This window comes from Echinops telfairi, unplaced genomic scaffold (genome assembly GCF_000313985.2).
Source record: "Echinops telfairi isolate 266 unplaced genomic scaffold, ASM31398v2 ScPeMD7_3533;HRSCAF=4204_1, whole genome shotgun sequence".
NCBI classification, from domain to species: Eukaryota; Metazoa; Chordata; class Mammalia; order Afrosoricida; family Tenrecidae; genus Echinops; species Echinops telfairi.
In genome coordinates this window covers 19,353,711-19,368,428 of record NW_022107432.1, presented here as the reverse complement: position 1 = coordinate 19,368,428, position 14,718 = coordinate 19,353,711, and the positions used below count along the sequence as shown (strand labels likewise).

The window sequence follows — 14,718 nt, the reverse complement described above, 5'->3', positions numbered from 1 at the left end:
GATTTGTAAGGTAGAATTGGGATCATGATAGTGGGGGGGGGCGGGGGATGAAGCATTAAAGAACTAGAGGAAAGTTGTGTGTTTCATCATTGCTACACTGCACCTGACTGTCTCATGTCCTCCCCGCAACCCTCATTAGAAGCTTTATACACAGTCACAAGCCCAGAACTGGTTTTTTAAATTATAGTACATTCACGTATTGGGTTCTTATGCTATGATTAAAAATGTTGCAGATACATTTTATTCATATAGAAAATGATAAAACAATTAGCAATGGTATTTTTAAAGTGTACACACTTGAAGGAGAAAAATCTGCAATTATAGTACCAAAATATTCTATTATCTCTGGTTTCTGAAACTCTAAACAATTTTTATTGTTTCTCCCTCATCACCATGTTTTTCCTTTTTAACAAGAAGGTCAAGTTGCATAAGGTCTCATGTTTAGAGTCTCACCTTTAGGTAGGCAGTGAGTTGTTCTGGCCTCTTAAGAGACAAGACTGTGTTCATCTTAGAAAATGACTGGCAAATATAGGAAACTGTACAATGCTCACAAATCTGGGAAGACATGGTGAAAACGAATAAAAAAACTAGTAAAACTCATAAATGCTGGGGCATTCTCAGAAGAAGACATTCTGAGCATGGGTAAGAAGCCCAAGCTGACTGGATAAGGTAGGGCCAATGGCATCTCTTGGGAAGAAAACAGAAGCTTTTTCTTTTGGCTGATCGGATCACTGGACACAGACATACTTTCCACAGCACAGTGGAGACTTTCCTCCGCTTTGTCCATAGACAACACCTCCTTCACTTGCTCACACCTAGGATCAGTTGAGATGAGGCCCCTATCTATGGTCTGTTACCTGAAAGGCCTGTCACATATTCAGGTATCTTCTATTCAGAGCTTTCTTTACCCTGAGAATTCCTTAGCCTGTTGCTGCTCAGGAGTACATGCTATTTATCTCAGAGACGATCCAATCCAACTGCTTGATTTAAATTGGATTTTACTAATCCTGATACTGAATGGCTATCAAAGCATCATGTTTCAGCCTAGATTAGACAAAATACACAAGCATATAAACCAAATTAAACAAAAATTTAAGCTATTGTTTGCGTTGCTTTTGTATCTAGCTCTATGTACTTCTGAGAACTGTGCTTCCATCTCTCTAAGCCTTTCCTGGAGAATTCTGTTCTCCAATGGGCACTGCCAAAAGGAATAGTTCGGGCATCTTGGAGGGACTCATACGGTGTTCCTTTGGGATAGTCTTACGTTGGTTTGTTTTTTTAGTTTGGGGAACAGAAAGAAGTCTGAAATGGCAAGATCAGGGCTGGGGGTAGTTGGGTAAGGGTTCTCAACCAAATTTTCATGAGGCAGCCTTTTCTACTCTCAAAGAATGAGGACATTGTTGTGACGGGAAAAAGAACACCCTTGCTGCAGCTTCCCTGGGCCGATGCACTTTTCAACTGTCTTACAACTTCTTCCTAATAAGCCCCGATGGTCATCGTCTAAGAACACATGCAAAGATGATCCCGCTGGGATCTGTGGCAGTTGGATTTTATGTCAACGCGAATATGTGTGAAACTCTTGGTGTGGAATCCACTCTGTCAATCGGTGGTCTGATGCTGGCTGCCTTGGTGGTGCGGCCTTCTTAGCAGGAGGAACCTGGGGAGCTCCCCCTCGCCGTGCCCCTCTATCTTTCTGTGCGCTGGGACTCTGCCTGCCTGTATGGCCCCGTATGGGCAGGTAGGCCTGCAGAGCTGCCCAGGCTCTGCCACAGTTCACACTTTGCACCCACTGGTATGTGGTCTTCCTGCATCCGCTGCACCTTCCTGTGTCATCAGCCTGCAGCCACAGGCGTGGGAAGAGGGCTCTGGCTAGCATCAGACTCAGGGACGGGCTTAGGTTGGACTGCGTTGGGATGCCTTTTTGGTCTAAAATTACTTCTTGATATAAAGTCCTTTCTTACACATAAATGAATGCCATGGATTTTGTTTCTCTCGACAACTCAGCCTGACATGGGATCTTGCAAAATAGTCACCACCACCTCTGAGCCACCTCTCTTCCTTGAGTTTCATAGGCCCAGTGGAGCCCCTCAGAATCCATTGTTTTGATTCAATTTTTTTTAAAGAGACCTTAAGGAGAGTAGAATAAATGTGTTACTGAGAGAATTTGTCTGTATTTAAGTACATAACGTTAACACATCTGGTTTGGAGTAAACTTGTGCCTGTATGCATAGGATCCCTAGGGCCGGTACTTTTTGACTTACCCATATATTAAACGTCAGTACGCTGCACAATTCTTATGAGTAACCAGGGTCACTTAGTGCTCAAAGTTACATGAAATTGTTGTCTAATAACATGTGGGGCAAAATATGTACGTTCTTGTCTAATAACATGTGGGGCAAAATATGTACGTTCTTTGGCCTAAAAGGCTGATTATTTTTAAAGCATACTAAAACTCACCAAAATTCTAATTGGTTCCACCACCATCCTAGTAATGACGCCAGGGGCCCGTAAACGAATGGTTTCCAAAATACACCATTTAATTAGCATGAGTTTCTTCAAGTCGTCCTCAGATATTTTAATCTTCTCTTTACCTATAAAGAGAAGAAGAAAATGGTTACTAATAGAAGCCAGAAAGTGATTATCATATAAGCTTATACACATAGGTTAGCTAGTAAGTCTCACAGCAAATGAAGCACTAATACCACTAAGTACTAAGACCACTAGTAATGCCATTCCGGAATATTCAGGAACTAGAGGAGTTAGGGGCCCAGATGCACCCTTAAGGAGATGGACCGGCACAGTGACATGCAGCAGTGAACGCAAACATAATAGTTGTGAGGACGTTGCTGGACCTCGTGATATTTCATTATTTACACACAGGTCGCTGAGTCTGAACCAGTGCCATGGCCCTGACAACCACCACCAAGGATTTGGAGAGCCAGCCTTGGGCCACAGGAAGGGGAAACATAAACATTGATCCAGAGCACCATTTTCTATTAAAGTATAACTTTTCATGCCGATATTGAAAGGAGACAGCACCAAAATCAGTTGCCATATGTCAATCCCGACTGATGTCAACCTCATATGTGCTCCAGGAGCACCAAGTCACAGTGATTTGGGGGACGGATTTGTCTGCAAGGAGATTGCCCCACACTTCCTCCCAAACGCCTGTGGGTGGACTCTAATCTCCAACCAAATGCATGGCCCCACAAACTGTGCTGTTCCTTAACACGGTGTGGAAAATAATCAATATGCCTTCTGCATGTTCATAACCTAAATACGTAGTTTTTCTGAGGTGGGGATAAAGTGTTGCATGGGCTTTCATACTTCATTCTCAGTGATTTGATAAAGGTTCCGTTCTCTCTCCCCTGAGGCCAGAGTTATGACAGTAGGCTCCTCTTCTTATATCCAACCTGGAACCCTGGCACTAATGCTCTAGGCGTCTCCTTCTATGCTACACCATTACCTAGAAAACACGCTCAGACACAGATTATAACTAAGAACAGAGAGAATCCCAGGGCCATCAAGGGGCAGGAACCATCACGGAGCCCATTGGAAAGTGGCCGAGGCAGAGACCGCAGGCACCAGAGGCCTATGTAAGGAGACCATGCAAGAGGACTGAGGAGCAGAGCTGAGACTAAGACACCGTGAGGTGGAGCAGTGGGCTGGCTTAGTGACCCATGGAGGCCGAGGCTGAGGGACGGCGACATAGCTGAGAGGCTGAGAAGACCAGGAGAGCGACTGGACTGCTCGCTGAGGGCAAGTGGATCAATGACTGCATCCTTACCATGCTCCGGTTCTGACACGTGGTACCTTCCAGAATAAGCCTCCTTAATTGTCGGGTGAAGAGCTATCTACAATGTAATTTTCCTCCCTGTGTCCCATAGCTGTAATAAAGTTGGCCAATACATTCATAGTTGGGGAAACAAATAGATCAGGATGGTGTCCAGTGGGGCGATGCAGTGCAGACAAGGGGCACACATACCACGCAGCAGGGGTGAGCACGGAGAAATGGAGTAATCCATAGATGCAGTCACCAGGAGTCAGGAAAGGTTGAGAAGATATTCACGTCTCAACACCTCTTGGTCCCTCCCTCATTTCGCCATCCCAAGATTCCCAAAGACTCAGGAGGAGGTTCAGGCCAATTTCACTCGATCTTATTAAGCAAGGCCCTCAACAAGCTAGAGGTCTCTCAACAAATGGACATTTGCAAATAGATTGGCAGCAGCCCACCATTCAGATCCTAAATCTTATGTATAGAAAATAATACCTTAAAAATCTATTTCTAGCATCTACCATGATCAAATAAGCCAAACAATCCCTTTAATACATATATTTTCTCTGATTTAACTGTACTCTGTAGATACAGACACAATATGCAAAGGATGTATTTTTCTGCTTGAAGGATAGAATGCTACCAAAGGTGGGGGCTTATAATAAAATCAGACCTGTGGAACCCTAAAGCGACCTGCTTATTACTCAACAGGCATAGTTTGGGCCCTGATAAATTATAGACACTAGCAAACCATACAGGTTTTAGAAACTTCTCTTAGAACGCAGTTGTTCTTTAAATACATATATAAATACAGTATTGATCATATATTAAATTCAACTATTAAATATATCTACCCCATACAGTTGTTGTAAGGATGAAAATAATTTAATTTTAAGGTGAAAAAATATTTTGTTTAAAAAAAAAAAAAAAAGAAAAAATATTTTGTTTTATATACTGAAGAGCCAAAGTTTGCTTGCAATTGAAAATAACATCTCAAGTCTATTATGATCTATAAGATGTATAAGCCATATCGACTACAAGTGGAAAACAAATGTGTTGATAAAATATTCTTAACCCAAGCCCCAGTGTGACAGGAGGAAAAATAAAATAGTTTTCTTGGACCAGACAAAGAAAAGGGAAAGGAAGCACAGTAGGCCTTCAAACAGCATCTTTAGGCTAAACGATTATTTTCTATTAAACCTCCCAGAAATGGCTCGGTCCCCAGACTGTGCGTAATTCGGTGCACATCTGTGGTTTGTTCTTCCAATGTTTTGACTCTAAAATTAGAAGGCTCCGCTTTGGATGAAGGCCAAGGTTATCATCCAAAGGGTTAGAGCCTAAAGGAGAAGGGAGCCGGGGCCAGCACAGAGAGAGACCAGGATAGAAACTCCGGGTGATTCGGGGTAAAACTCAGAAACCATCTGTTTAACTCTTGCCATACCGAGATTCAAGTCCAGCAAACATTGGGCTTAAAATAAAAGAAAGGATGATGCTCGCATTAGAAAATAACAACAGAAAGTACCTAGTGCTTATCTTTAATGTGCCAAAAAGCCCTGGTGATGTAGTGGGCTAAGCATGGGGCAGCCAACCACACCGTGGGTGGTTCAAAGGCATCAACTCCTGCAGGGCTGGGGATGAAGCTCTCTGCTGCCACCATATTCATTAGGCAACGAGAAGGCACCGTTTTCCCCTAGCATACAGTCACTGTGGGGCAGAACCAGCTTGATGGGAAAGGGTTTGGAGTGTTGTGTGCTAGCCCAAGCACAGGTGCTGCACGAAGCAGAAGAAGAATAACGAATCTATCGACTACAAGCCACAACTACCGCCAATGAGTCGACTCCAACTCACTTATTAGCCATACACTGAAGCAAGTAACTTGGAACAGTTCATGCATTCTTTAGGACGACTTGTCAAGTCATGGCATGATTAAGATGCCTGAGCACGGGAAACGCACAACTGTCATTCCCGCAGATTCTCCCCCAACAGCGATGCTGCCTTAAAGTGAGCACTGGGTGATTCTGTCTCCCTGTAGAAGCAGATATTCTTTGACTATCTCCTCCCACCAAAGACCCCTCCCCTCTCATGTCTTCCTCCAATCCAGGTAGGTTTCCTCACCTGGGAGCTCAGGAACTTCACTGTGACTCCCACCCACCTGTGACATATGTAACTCCTGAATATGCATGACTAATGGCTACCTATAAAAGCCCCCAAACAATAAAGATGCCCTCTCTCCCCCAGTCCCCTCTCCCCTGGTCAGTCTCTCCCCTACTCCCTGTCCCCCTGGCCTCCTTCTCCTCCCTTTTTCGCTCCTGCAATTCCCACCTTCCACATCCTCACGTGGACCACCAAGCGGGGCGGAGGTGAGCATGCTACCATGAAATGTGTCTGACTCCTTTATTGCACTCTCTCTTCTCTCTCTCTTATTCTCTATGACTTTGCTGTAATCTGTACATATTATCGCTGTGCAATTGCGCCCTCCGGGCCTGTGATTTGTTAGCGGCTGGCTCCCCTACACCTGAGGATACACCAGAAAGTGTCAGGGAAGGCCTCCAACCAGTTTGTTGCCCACTTGCTCTGGGGCCACTCTGCCTTCTCCAACTGCGGAAAGCAGCGAGAGAGTGCTACTCAAGAAGAGCTCTGTCACAGGACACACAATAATACCTGGGGGCATGTGACTCTACGTTTCCTCAGTGAGAGGTCAAGTGCTACGAAACCGCATCCCCTCTTTCCGGGGCTGAGATTACAGATAAGCCCGGAAGGATGAGTAGGAGTCACGCAGGCAGGAAGAAAAGTAACTGAAATTCCAAAATTCATCCTAAGAATAGGATTTCTTAGACTCAAAAAACAGGAAGATGACACAATGAAAAATCACTGAGGAAAGAAGTTCCTCCTCTGTTCTTTCGGATCTCAACACCTTCCCTTGCAGACGCACAGGCACGTACAGAGAGCCCAAGAAACAAAACTCGGGTTCTATGGTCCCCTAGTAACATGACAGAAAGATTTTAACTACTTGAGCAGAGAGACAGACCCCACCCCCCACCCCCTTCTTAACAGCGGTAACGGAGGCCTGCCTCAGTCAGTCAGACCTCATTCTGAGGAGAGCCAGAAGAAGGTGGGCTTGGAAAGCGGCCATGAACTCGGAGGAGGGTCCTGAGCTTGCTCAGAAATGACAGGCAGGTATGGACTCCACCAGGAAACAGACACAAAGGTGAAGAAAAACAAAGAATAAAATCCCATTAAAACTGAATGACGATGTAAGATATGGAAATAATAATCTATAACTTATCAAGTGTTCGTGAGGGAGGGGGGGCGGAGGAGGAGGGGGAAGACATGGGGAGTGGATATCAGGGGCTCAAATGGGAAGAGAATGCTTTGAAAATGATGATGGCGGCATATGTGCAAATGTGCTGACACACTGGATGAATGTATGGATTGTGATAAGAGATGTAAGAGCCCCCAGTAAAAGTAAGGAAAAAAATGGAATACCTGCCATACTTACACATTCCCCCAGTTCTTTCTTTACTTAGGAAAGCACGGTGTCTCCATTTTGTTTGATCATCTACGCTAAGAAGAAAGCTTCCTCTCCACAGAGATTGCTTTTCACAGTCTTAGAAGAGCCTGTCTAACATATTCAAGCTAAGGTATGTAAAAAGGTCAGAGTGCACATTCAGAAGAATACACGTCGAATGAAATTAGAGGAAAAACATAAGGAAACAGGCAAACAGACAAAATAACTTGAAGGAATGATTCCTACTGAAATTTGGTGAAGAAACGTATCTTCCAATTTTTCATACTTTAGAGAGTAAAATAAAACAGTAAAAGGTTAGTGTGTGTTTTGGACTGCCATCTAAGGGGTTATGTAATAGCTTAAAAATACACAGCGTGTTTATGACTTCTATCCCCAAATAATGGCGCAATGACATCAATTGCTGTCAGAGAATAAAGGCAAGGCATTTTTTGGTTGGACTACTCAAGAAAATCAGTGTTAAGAGAACAAAAAATATATATTTAGAGTGCTCACAGGGGCAGGGCTGGGGGAGAGGGGAAAGAGAGCATGTCTGATATATCTCATCATTTTGCATTCTTTTTAACATAAATATAATAAGTAGTGCTCAAAGTTCCATTAAAATTATGTCTTTTTTTCCCCAGGAATATTCTCTTATACTTAAGAAATGCATGTTGTTGGTTTTTGTTTTTGTTTTTTCAGAAATAAGAAAAGGTTACCGTATCTCACATAAAGATGATGACAGTGAATAAAATGTCCTGAAAGAGATTGTGCCATTTTATCATAAGTTGTAGGCATCAAGTGGCCCCATGATAGGTATTTCTCACAGTAAGAATGCACTGGCTACAGATTTCTGGAATTTTCTTAGTGAGATGAAAATGGCTTGATTAGTCTACTCATAAATAAAACAACAATAGGCTTCTTTCTACACATATTTTTTATCTTTGAAAAGAAAGAATATAACAATGGATCTTTCACTATTGGAGATGAAAATTAATTTCCAATTTTCGATAAAGACCCTGATGGCTTCCACTCCCCCACCCCACCCCTACCCCCACTCGCCGCCTGCCCATTCCCTCCCTCTTCTGTCAGTTTGTCACATTGTGGCTGCTTGCATGTTGCCATGGTGCTAGGAGCTCTGCCACCGGCAACGTCACCTATGGTGAATAGGTTTCAGAGGGGCAGCCAGACATGAGAACAAACTCATCCGAAGGAATAGGGTGCTCACTTCTAAGGAATTAGCTGATGAAAACCTATGGGTCGCAGCGGCACATTGCCAAATAGAGTGCTGGAAGATGAGTCCCGCAGGGTGGAAGGCACTCGAAGCATAGCTGTGAAGGGCTCCCTCCCCAAAGTAGGGTGGAGACCTTAATGAGGTAGATGGAATAAAGCTGATAGGGCAGGGCTCAAAATGAGAAGAAAGAGCTGCAGACAGCCACTCATGATCGGAATATGGAATGCACAAAGTATGAATCTAGGAGAATTGGCAGTTGTCAAAAATGAAAGGCAACATACAAGGATCAGTACCTTTCACATTAGAGAGTTGAAATGGACAGCATTGACCATTTTGCGTTTGATACTCATATGATCTACCACACCAGGAATGCAAATCTCAGAGGAATGGCAACACGTCCATCTTCAAAATGAACATTTCAAGTTCTATCTTTCACTTTACCCCAAGTCTAGCCATTTTGTTTTATGCTGAAACCCCAACCCTCCCGCAGTGCACACAGTTTTGTGCCATATGCCACCGTGGCAGCAACCTTCCTCTCTGAACCTCACAACAGCCATCTTATCCTCACCCCACCCCGCCGGGCCTTGCCTGGGAAAGAAAGTTGAGCTAACTAGCATCTGCTCCAACTTCCTTTAACTGCATCCCGCCACTAGCAGTTCCAATCCCCCTCTCCTGTGTCACGCCACCGGCTTGCCTGTAATCAGCACCTGCTCCAACTCCCTTTTAACCGTACAGTAGGAAACCCATTGTAAAACAGCACTGCGGGGCCCAAGTGGGTTGGGCAAAGCTGACACTTTGGCTTGCCGGCTAATAAATGTGTCCTCTTTGACAAAATTGCTGAAGCTTCTCATTAATCGCGCCATAAAAACAATACAATTGGACTGCATCAGATATCACACAGGAATCATATTGATCCCATTAATGGAAAGAGAGGATGGAGAAGTCTAATATCATCAGCCAAAACAAAGCTGGGGCAGGGGCGGACGACTGTCAAACAGATTAGCGATTCCTCATACGCAAGTTCAGGTTAAAGCTGAAAATAATTAAAATAAGTCCAAGAGAATCAAAATACAGACTTGAGTGTATCGAACCTGAAATTTAATGACATTTTGAGCACAGATTTGACTGACAGAACATTAGAACGACTGAGACCTGATGAGTGGTGGAACGGCATCAAGAACACCATACATGAAGAAAACAAAGGGTCGTACAATATAAGAAAGAAGAACAGGCCAAAAAGTGTGTATGTCTGAAGAGACTCTGAGATTTGCTTTGCAATGTAGGGTAACTAAAGCAAATGGAAGCAGCGATGAAGTAAGTAAACGAGCTGGAAGAAGGAAACATCAAAAGGCAGCTTGAGAACACAAAGCAGAGCATTATAACGCAACGTGTAGACATCTGGAGTTCACACGCACAGATGGAAGAAGATGCTCAGCACATGTCCAGCCAAAAGAATGAAAGGAAAACAACCACACTTCTGTTTGGAAGCCTTTTATGAGTAAATTGTAAAAGATACAGGAAGCATCAAAAGAAGGTAGAAGGAATACACAGAGTCACTGTACCAAAAATATCCGGTCGATAGTCAACCATTTAAAAAGGTAGCATATGATCAAGAACCAATGGTATTGAAGGAAAAAATCCAGGCTAAATTGAAAGCATTTGTTAATTATAAGGCTCCAGGAAATGATGACACAGCAATTGACATGTTTCAACAAGCTGATAAAGCACTAGAAGTACTCAGTCTAGGCTAAGAAATTTGGCAGACAACTACCTAGCCCACCGGTTGATCCATATTCATCACAATTGCAAAGAAAAGTGACCCAACAGAATGAGAATATTGTCCAATATAATTAATATCACATGCAAGCAAAATTTTGCTGAAGATAATTCAAAAACAATTGCAACCTAACATGGATAAAAATTCAAGGCCCCCACACCCTAACAAAAAAAATTCAAGCCCAAATCAGAAGAGAACGTGGAGCAAGGGATATCACTGGTGATATCAGAGGCATCTAGGCTGAAAGCGGTGAATACCAGAAAGATATTTACTTGTGTTTTATTCGGTATACAAGGGCAGTCAACTGACCATCCCAACTTTTGGATGGCACTTAACACAGTGGGAACTCAGAATACTTGACCGTGCTCCTGATAAACCTGTACATGTAGCAACAGGCAGTCATTTGATCAGAACAAGGGAACCGTCCATGGTTTAAATCAGAAAAGGTGTGCGTGGCAGTTGCCTTCTTTCACCATCCTTATTTAAGCTGCATGCTGAGAAATAATTCGAGGGCTATACAAAGAACAGGGCATCAGGCTTGGAGGAGGGTTTACAGGAAGTCTGTGATACACAAATGACAGCATCGTGCTTGCTGAACACGAGAAGGCATTAAAGCACCTGCTGATGAAAGAAAAGACCGCAGCCTTTAGTATGGATTGCAACTCTACGCAAAGAAAACAAAAACACCACTGGACCGATAGACAGCATTATGGTTAATAGAGAACTGATTGAAGTTGTCAAAGATTCCATTTTGCTTGGACCCACCATCGACTCCCTTGGTAGTAGCAGTCAGGAAACCAACAACATATTGAATGGGGAACATCAGCCGCATAAGACCTTTGGAAAGTGTCCAAGAGCAAAGATGTCACTGTGAGGACTAAGCTGCTCCTGATGGAAGCCACGCATTTCCGACCCCTCACATGGATGTGAAAAGCCGGACTTCCAATAAGGAAGCCTGCAGGAGAACTGAAGCATGCGAATGAGGGTGAAGAGTGTGGACAGGACCACAGATCTGCCTGAGAGGTACAGCCAGGATGCTCCTACAAGCAAGCATGGCTGGACTTCACAGCATCTACGCTGACCATGCTGTCAGGAGAGGCCATTGCAGCAGAGGACATGGTGCTTGGGAAAGTAGCAAGGTCAGGGGGAAAAGAGGAAGTCCTTCGTGAGATGGATTGACACCGTGGCTGCAATAATGGGGTCAAACAGGACACAGATTGTGAGGCTTAAGCAGGACTAGACAGGGTTTCTCTCTGTTGAACATGGAGCTGATAAGAGTTGGAACTAACAAGTTTTCTGAGAACAGGTCTCCATAAATATGCGGGTCTCTTTGGGAACGCTGTTATTTTTCTGATCAAGTGTTTATTCCTGTGCTAATTGTGCATTCTTTTGTTATAAGAAACCTCACAGCCATCAGGTTGCGTGGGACGCATAGCCACCACAGAGGGCTTCTCAGACGGCACGTCCTTACTGCAGCAGGTAGTCTCTCACACCGTAGGGTCCGTGGGTTTAGACCGCTGACCCTGAGGTTAGCAGTGCGATGCTTCGCCAACGTTTAATATCTTACAGGACAAGTCTAGTTCCATCTATCGATTTATATTTTTACTTCTTTCCGTCAATTTTCAGTTATTTTTCTATATAATCTCTAAGTTAGTTAATTTACAAAGAAAACTCCCCCACTGGATTTGATTATATTTAGTTAAGCACATGTCAATGGAAAGGAACTGACATCCAGCAATATGGTACATTTGCTTGTTTATCTTAATGTACTTCCAAAAATGTAAGTTTCCACCTTAATTCTCTTTCCTCGACCCCCAAATTCAGGTAAGTGAATAGAAATAACACATCTAAAATGCAAAGAGAGTATCCAATAGCAGCTGAAAGCACTTGGGGTGGGTGCCAAGTAGGGGAAGCAAGAAAGAGGCATGCAAACTGTGCACGGAGCCTGGGAATAGGAGCACTGGGGAGTTTAGGGCTCATAGCTGGAGCCTGGTAGACCAGGTTTCCCAGCCTCGCCTGTACCTTCCAGCTCCATCCTAACACTTTTCTCGTGGGCTTCCAACTCGGCCTCTGACTTTTCAAGGGGTAGATATGGCATTTTATCAACTGAAGGATTTAGGGTTGAATTGTCTAACCAAAGAAGCATAGTCACCGGCTCTGCGGGGCTGCTTCCCTCTGACATTCCCAACAACAGGCTGCATAAGAAAGAGTCCCTACTTGCCGTAGATTGAGGGAGATAGCAAGAAGACAATACAGCTCAGGACAGGTTATTACACACAGAGAAGATAAGGCGCTAGGGATGCATGGGCTGGCCCTCCCCACCCTCCCAGGCACATAGAAAAAGCATCCTATCTTGTCACGACATGCTGCATGGCACACTACTATCTCAACCATTTAAGATGCTCTTCTGAAAAATTAAAACCTTGTGTTATCGCTAGGAATATTTTTTCTCCTATATTAAAATGAGGTTTTCAGCTTCTCTGTTTACTGGGAGACACAAAGGGGGCCTGCTTCCTCATTAGGAAGCACTGGTCCAATTTATAATAAAGGGGAGAGACACGTGACTAAGCAAGACAACAAGCAGCACGTAATAAAATGGCAAAGACATTTTGATCTACAAGCCTCTCTTTTTATGAAAGCCGGTGCGGCTTCCCAGTTTTTGGACTGTGGTCTCTGGAGAGATGGGGCCCCGGCTTTAGGACCTTTTACTTCAGTGTTTTCTAAGAGAAAAAGGAATTATCCAAATGCTGGAACAATTCTGCAACGGAAAACTCTGAAGACAGTACTGTGTCTGGGTGACAAGTGGACAAACGAAGAAGGCAGATTAAGTGTCACACTGCAGTGAGACAGCGGAAAGTCTGCATAAGCTGAGAAGCACTAGAACAGGACTCTCTCCCAGCGTGTCACCGTGAACGGGGATATCCGGCCAACCAGAACTACCAGACGCATCTCTTTCAGATGGTCAAAGTCAGGCGGTCAGGAGAGAAAGTGACATCACACCGGATGTCCAGCTCCGGAGTGCTGCAAGACCGCTCCAGGTGTGAAAGGTAAAAAATACAAGGAAAACACCGTCGTCTCCTGGGAAATCGCTCTTGGGCAGATATCAGACCTGCCCGCCTCGCCCAGAGCATCACACTGGCCTTTAAAGCTGGGTGAGTAGATCCCCAAAACTAACCAATCTCACTGCCATCCAGTTGAGGCTGCCTCACCCTACAGGACAGGGTAGAACTGCCCCTGTGCGTTTCCAAGACTGTAACTCTTGATGAAAGTAGAAAGCCCCGTCTGAGGAGGGAGTGAATTAGAAAATAACAATGTTGGAATCCCCATGGGGCACCATCTTGGTGTTTCAAACCTAAGGGGAAAAGAACGTAGCAAATTCTGTATTGGTGTGGAAAAAGCTACTTTCAGATGGAACTTCCTGTATTTATAAGCATCTGTCTGGTTATCAATATATATCCTCGATGGAGAATTATTAATGCATTCATTTTTTTATTGGTTGGGATTTAATATGTACATCATATCATTTGTTATTTCAGTCCCATCAGTGGGCAGGTCCTGAAGAATGTGATGCTTTCCTGAGTCCACACCAGGATGTTACAAGTTCAACTAGCAAGGGGAAACCAGGCTTTGAGAGGGATTTCTCCTAAGATATCCCCTACCCTAACCAACCCAAATCAAATTAGACCAACTCAGTGATGGTATCGAAGGTTTCTGAGAGTGTAAATCTTTGTGGGAGCAGGCCGCCTCATCTTTCTCCCATGGAGTGGCTGGAGGGCTTGAACCACCAACCCTGTGGTTAGCAGATGAATGCCTCACAATGCCATCATATCCACGGCCGTGAATCCAATTCTGACTCAAAGAGGAAAGTACAGAACAAGTACAGAAGCCACTGCTTCTGCTGTGGCTGTAATTTTTATTATTCTTCTAATTAAAAATCATTTTATTGGGGGCTCTTACAGCTCTTATAACAGCCTATACATCAATGATATCAAGCATATTTGTACATATGTTACCATCATTATTTTCTCAACATTTACTTTCTATTGAGCCCTTAGTGTCAGCTCCTCTTTTATCCCTCCCTTCCCCCCAACCTTTGTGACCCCTTGATAAATTATAAACTATTATTATTTTCATATCTTACGCTGACCGCTGTCTCCCTTCCCCCCTGGTTTATGTTGTTCGTGCCCCTGGGAGTGGGGGTAGGGGTTATGTGTCGACCATTGTGATCGGTTCCCTCTTCCTCCCCACCTCTCCCCACCTTCCCCCTATCCTCCTGGTATCCCTACTCCCATTCCTGTTCCTGGATTCCGTGGGTCATGAGCTCCTATCTCTTATCTGTACCTGTGCACATGCTCCGGTATAGCCCGCCATGAAGGGCAGGACTGGGGTCATGATAGTGGGGGGTGAGGAAGCCTCAAGGAACCAGG

At 44.1% G+C, this 14,718-nt stretch overlaps 1 protein-coding gene across 1 annotated transcript in view; it reads right to left on the bottom strand.

Annotated features, from left to right (window-relative positions):
- Positions 1-14,718, bottom strand: part of LOC101659857 (24-hydroxycholesterol 7-alpha-hydroxylase) — a 72,101-nt gene that overhangs the window by 27,275 nt on the left and 30,108 nt on the right. The window contains exon 6 of the mRNA XM_004710882.2: positions 2,458-2,591. Coding sequence (XP_004710939.1) covers positions 2,458-2,591 — 134 coding nt within the window. The remainder of the gene's footprint in view (positions 1-2,457; positions 2,592-14,718) is intronic.